This window comes from Nannospalax galili, unplaced genomic scaffold (genome assembly GCF_000622305.1).
Source record: "Nannospalax galili isolate Female #2095 unplaced genomic scaffold, S.galili_v1.0 scaffold124, whole genome shotgun sequence".
Classification (NCBI taxonomy): Eukaryota; Metazoa; Chordata; class Mammalia; order Rodentia; family Spalacidae; genus Nannospalax; species Nannospalax galili.
The window spans coordinates 2,243,346-2,249,767 of record NW_008352485.1 but is presented as its reverse complement, the minus strand read 5'-3'; the positions used below and the strand labels follow the sequence as shown (position 1 = coordinate 2,249,767).

The 6,422-nt window shown below is 44.1% G+C and overlaps 1 protein-coding gene across 4 annotated transcripts in view; it reads left to right on the top strand.

The window, feature by feature from the left end:
• Tarsl2 (threonyl-tRNA synthetase like 2) overlaps nt 1-6,422 on the top strand; it is a 98,548-nt gene that overhangs the window by 23,435 nt on the left and 68,691 nt on the right. For all 4 annotated transcript variants that reach the window (XR_003846502.1, XR_003846503.1, XM_008849546.2 and 1 more), the window contains exons 4-6: nt 1,047-1,170; nt 2,499-2,620; nt 5,303-5,420. Coding sequence is in view for 2 of the 4 variants with exons in the window: in XM_008849546.2 (XP_008847768.1) it covers nt 1,047-1,170; nt 2,499-2,620; nt 5,303-5,420 (364 nt within the window). In the remaining 2 variants the exon portion in view is untranslated. The remainder of the gene's footprint in view (nt 1-1,046; nt 1,171-2,498; nt 2,621-5,302; nt 5,421-6,422) is intronic.

Sequence of the window (6,422 nt, the reverse complement as noted above, 5' to 3'; positions counted from 1 at the left end):
GCACCCCCAGCCATTCCCCACTACTTGCCCTTCTGGTGAATCTAGTTAGCCAATCTAGAGGTCTTTGTTTTAGGAGGGTCAGCTGTTCCTCATCTACCAGCAATCAGTTGTTAATATTCCTTTAGATGAGATTGGGGTCTGCTGTTCATTTTCCCAGTTCTGTGCTGGGTTACTACCTGGGAGTCCCTTTGGCCACCACAGCCAGAAACTCAAAAGAAGGTATCACCTGTCTGGCATTGTTGCTTGTCATGTAGCCTTTAGCTATACATCTGGACTCTTATGAAATTATAATGGCCCCTTTAATCTTTGGTTATACTTTCCTTTTGGGTGTTTAAGGCCATACAGTTGGCCCAGATAAACCAATTTATTTTTACTCTTAAGGTCATTTGAGGATCTGTTCCTCAGGGGTCACTGCTAGTCTCGGGTAGCTGGTGGCCATGCCACCCAGAGATGTAAAGGGAGATGGGGGTGGGAAGAGGCCCCAAGGGCTCCTGGGGACTGCAGGGAGGAACTGGGTTGATCTGGATGCAAAGGATCAGGAAGCCGAGATGTCAGCTCCAGTGTCCAGGAAAGAGGCTGGCGGGTTGTTGCTGCCCAGGGAAGCAGAGGGAGGTGAGGGCAGAATCAGATCCAGAGGGCTCCTGGGGACCTGCAAAGGAACTGGCTTGGGCTGCATGCAAAGGATCAGGAAGCAGTGGTGGTTCCCCTGGTGTCTAGGGTGCCAAGAGAAGGAATGGGTCAGTACCCCAGCTAGGAGGAGAGACGGACAGGGGAAATAGGAGGGTGAATGAGGCTGGGGGAGTCAAGGAGCAGAGGGTGTGATGGATTTACCCAGGAGAGAGGCTGGTGGGTTGTGCAGGCCTGAGGGCAGGACCAGGCCCAGAGGGCTCCTGGGGACCGCAAGAAGGAACTGGGTTCATCTGGATGCAAGGGATCAGGAAGCTCTATTTACTATTTTTAAAGCCCTGGAAATGACTTTAATCTTTTCTTGTAACGAATGATTGTAATGTAGTGAATGTTAACTCTCAGTGCTTTTCTCTCACCAGCCAAGAATTGGCCGAAAACACGGTAGTTGCCAGAGTGAATGGTATGTTGTGGGACTTGGACCGTCCGCTGGAAGGGGATGCCACTATAGAGCTGCTGATGTTTGATGACAAGGAGGCTCAAGCTGTGAGTATTGAAAGACCAACCAGCCACACTCTGGGTCTGTATGATGTAAGCCTTATAGGGAAGCCACATATTGAAATCAAGAAGGAGAGGTTTGTCAGCACTTAAAATTACAATACAGATTTAATAGATATTTAACAAGTGTTTGTGAAATGTGTACGCAAATATAGGTAGCCTATATTTGTTATTTCTTAAAATAATTGTTTCCTTAAGTTAAATGTTTTAGCTATTATCTCAATGGTTTTTTTAAAAATGATTTTCTAATAGACTCTTAAGTGCTTGTACTTTATAATTTAGTATCTGTAGGAGAATTTGGAAAAATTATCCCTTAAATACTTGTAAATGCAATTTTCTGTAAGATCTGTGCCACACTTCTATATAGATCTCTGCTTTGCATGTCACCTTAACTTGTAGTCTCTTCTCATGTGGTCCATCATCCCTGTAAAAACCCAACCTGTGGTTAGCTGAGATTATTGTTACACTTTTTGAATGGTAAGAACTATATCATTTCTGCTTAAAGTATGCCAAGCATGACCATAAAATGATGGGACCACTTAGTATCTGTCCTAGTTTGTTTCTCCATCGCTGTGACAAAATACTCTAACCAATACCAGCTTGGGGAGGAAAAGGCTTATTTGACTTATATCTCCCAGGTCATAGTTTATCAGGGAGCCCAATAGGAACTCAGGGCAGGAACCTGGAGGCAGGAGCTGAAGCACAGGCCATGGAGGAATGTTGCTTACTGGCTTGCTCCCCTGGCCCCTGCTCAGCCTGCTTTCTTATGCAGCACAGGGCCACCTGCCCAGGGGTGGCACCACCCACAGTGGGCTGTCCCCCCCCCCCCTGAATATCACACAATAATCAAGAAAATACCCCACAGGCATGGCCACAGGCCAGTTCAATGAAGGAAATTCCCCAATTGAGGCTCCCTTAACTCAGGTGTGTCAAGTTGACACTGAAGCCATCCAGCACAGTATCTGATAGCCCTTTGTTTTCCCTCTACTCTGAGCCTACCCCAGTTTCCATGTGGCAGTTCCTCAGTGTTCTGAGTGGACAAGCTAATTCTCTACGTTATGGGCACAGAAGGAAATGAGTTAGTAGCTATACTGTGGCTGCAGTGCACATCAGGGCAGCTCTGCATTAGACCTGAGCACATGGTTCTTGTGGAACACCAGGGAGGGCACAAGAGATGTTCTCTTCCAAGTGGGCATTGAAGACTCAACTCTGGGCACCTAGCCCTTAAATCATTCATTTTCTTACTCTGGCTGTCTTACACCTAATGTCCTGTGACCATTTCTGTGGCTACCAGCTTTTCTCTCCCTATTGTGCAGGTGTACTGGCACTCCAGTGCTCACATTCTTGGGGAGGCCATGGAACTTTACTATGGAGGCCACCTCTGCTATGGCCCACCCATTGAAAATGGATTTTATTATGACATGTTCATGGAAGACAGGTAATGCCATTGAATGCCGACTTTGAATGCAGGTGTACATGTCATTGTTGTACAGTGGTTACATGTTAGCTTAGTCACCATGTATTGTTGTGTTTGCTGATTGCTTGACCATTTGTGAAAATTGTTTTTCAAACAAGATTAGATTCAAGGGTAACTTTCCTTGCTTTCTTTCTTCTTCCCTAAAAGATATATGTACTGTTTACCTTAGTAGGACCTGCTAGAATGTGACACTAATTAAACCAGAATCATGCTTAATTCCTAGAGTGTAGTTGGTCCAGTTCTGCTCATGATAATTAAGGTGCTGTCAACCCCAGCTGAACATCTTACGTAGGTGAGCACCAGGCAGTCCACAGAGGCCTCACACTCCTAGATCTGTGCTTGAAATCATTAGCAGCCAACCTTCCCTCATCCACCCCTGCTTTGTATCCCTCACAGTTTTTAAGGATACTACCAGCTGCCAAAACTGAATCATTGGGTCCTTTTAATTCCCCCATGTTCCTTACCACCACCCCACCATCTAGCAGCTCAGTCCACTTCTGCCAGTTTTATCTAAGTAGCTATCCCAACCTCTCTCACTTCTACTTTAACTTAGACCTACATCTCTTGCTTGGACAAGTACAATGCATTTTGCCTTTGCCTGCCATTCCATGCTGTGTGGTAACCTTTCTAACAACATCCGGCACTATGTAGCTGTTTCCTACACAGGTTTGTCTAGTCTGAACCATTTTTACTTATAATTTTAAACTATGTTTACTTATAATACTCCTGGCCCTATATGTGTGGTTCTTTTTTTTAAATTTTTTTGTCCATGCCAACAACTAGTTCATCAATCTTCTGAATACCAACTAAGTGTCCAGCAATTCAATACAATTCTAACACTACATAGTTAGCCCAGACCTGTGGCTCAAATCTCAGCCCCATAGGCTGCCCCACTTCAGATGCCAGTCATAAGCCTAGGCCTCATATGTCTGACCCACCAGCTATAATAGGAAGTCCCCACAACCTACTACTTGGGTTCAGTAGCTGCTAGAATGGGTGTGGGACTTTCCTTGTATCTTGGGCTGTACCACTGCCCTGCACCTTGCTGTAGTAACCATCTTGGCAGCCTTGTTACTCAGGAAGTTGTTTTTTGACATTTTGAGACAGGATCTCCCAGTAGTCCCAGCTGACCTGGAACTTCCTATGTAGACCAGTCTGACCTCCATCTCACAGAGATCCCCCGGCCTCTGCCTCTTGAGTGCTGGGATTAAAGGCATGCATCACCATGCCTGGAGTTTTTAATGGAGGTTTTGCCACATAGACACAATTGGTTAAACCATTGATGACTGACTCACTCTTTAGCCCTTCTCCCATCTCTGGAGTGGAGTTTGTGGCTGAAAGTTCCAACACTCTAATCATGCCTTAGTTCTCTGGCATCATACTCCATCTGGATCTCTCTGAAGCCCTCAACATGTCGTTAGCACATAGAAGATGCTGTTATCAACCCAGGTACTATCATATCACCGTATCAGATCCAGCAGGTTCTCTTGTTACCATACTCCAAGCTTCATTCAGGAAAGAATTTTTGAGCTTACCATGTACTTCTGGTGGCTCAAGCTAGTCTGTCCCGTGGAGCTGACAGCCATGGAAGACAGACAACATACAAACAGCCAGCTTCCATCAGTCTGTGATGAGCGGATGAAGAGGAAGAAACCAGGAGCAGGGATGTGTGTGCTGCAGTAGGCCAGTGGTCAGGAAAGAGCAGAACACCATTAAAACAGATGCTAGACTGGAGGGAGGAGGCCAGACCTGAGGAAAATGGGGAGAGAAGATTCCAGACCTCACAGGGGATATGGTAGCTTGTTTCAGGAGCAGCAGGGAAGACAATGCAGCAGGAAGGGACTGAGCTCCAACCAGGAGCAGCTGAAAGTTCATTCTTTGTACAGAATAGCATCTGTGTGTTCCCACAGATCTTCTTCTCAGGCTAGCCACTGAATGCAGGGATGTGTGAGCCTTCATACAACTTCCAGAACAAAGGTGTAAATGTCTAATGCATAAAGAAGACCACATAGAAGAGCAGGCCTCAGAAGAGTTCAGTCTAATGGGGAAGTTCCCTAACAAACAGCACACAGATTACTATACCATATGTTCATGCCGTCTCTTCAGAAGTAGCATAATGTACTTATATATGTTTGTATTAGTTAGCTTTCCATTGCTGTGATAAAACACTGTGACCAAAAACAACTTGGGGAGGAAAGGTTTATTGCATCTTACACTTCCAAGTGACAGGCCATCATTGAGGGAAGCTAAGGGAGGAACTCAAGCAGGACAGGAACCTGGAGGCAGGAACTGAAGCAGAGATCATGAGTTGCTCCTCTGGCCTGTTCTCAGCCTACTTTCATACACAATCCAGGCCCACCCACAGTGGGCTGGGCCCTCCCACACCAGTTAACAAGTCAGAAACTGCCTCATAGATACCCACAGGCCAACCTAGTGGAGGAAATTCCTCAGCTGATGTTTCCTCTTTCCAGGTGTGTGATGGCAACTGAAGCTGACTATGACAGTGCTCAACTCAGAGATTTTGTATGATGAAACCCCCAATTCAGTTTAGAAAGTGTGTCAGCTGTGATGAAGGCCACAGGAGGAAGGACATGTATTGGGTCTGGAAGATCCGTATTGATATTCTGGGTCTTTTCTTTTTAGAGCAGTGTCCAGCACTGAGTTGACCACCCTGGAGAACATATGTAAAACCATCATAAAGGAAAAGCAACCTTTTGAAAGATTGGAAACCAGCAAGGATACCCTCCTAGAAATGTTTAAGGTACCTGGGAAAACTCAAAATAAAAACCTTTTACCAGGAATGTTAAAGTTACTTAGACTTGTTCTTCTTCCCTCCCTTCAAATAATTAACTCTTGTTCAGTAGCTAGTTGCAGTCTGGGTAGCTATTGTGAGGATGATAGCCATCAGTTGCTGTGTCATTTCCATCCTCGAGTTTCCTGAAAAGTTTCAGGCACTCATAGGTAGATGAAGAGCCTGGAGAGTAACTTTCATATGTATGCTTATAAATCTGATTAGTTCTGAGTATATCTGATTACTGGGAGTACTCATCTATTTTATAGAATGAAGTGTTCCCTGATTCTAAAGTAGAAAATGGAGCCAATTAACAGCTAAAGTAAAGAAAAAAAAATCTATTGGTTACAACAATATTTATAATCCCATAAAAATTCTTTCATAATACTCGCTCCCCTCTGAATTTTTAATTAATTTTCTTAGTTTATGCATTTAACCTAGAGTGACTTGTATAAAACTTTAATGGTATCTTTATATTTTCTTGATTAATGTACTTAAATATATTCCTAATATTATTTCTTTATATCACACATATCAGAGAAAAACACATATTTTGAAATATAGTATTATCAGTTTGGGGGGGAGTTGAATTAAAAAGATGAATTTGGGCCGGGTGTGGTGGCACATGCCTTTAGTCCCAGCCCTCAGGAGGCAGAGGCAGGTGGATCTCTGTGAGTTCAAGGCCAGCCTGGTCTATAAAGTGAGTTCCAGGACAGCTGGGGCTACAGAGAGACCCTGTCTCAAAAAGACCAACAACAACAACAAAAAAGATGAATTTGGTTTTGATAGAGGTGCAGTTATTCCTTTTTGTGTGACAATATATGTAAAATAAAACATTACTACTTTAGAGAGACAATGCGAGAGAGAAACAATGCCTAGCTAGTTTTGTAAACCAGAGGGAACCATATTACTCCTACACCCTACTGACAAATTATACAAAGCACATCAAGAAATATATGTCTAAGTAAGGCT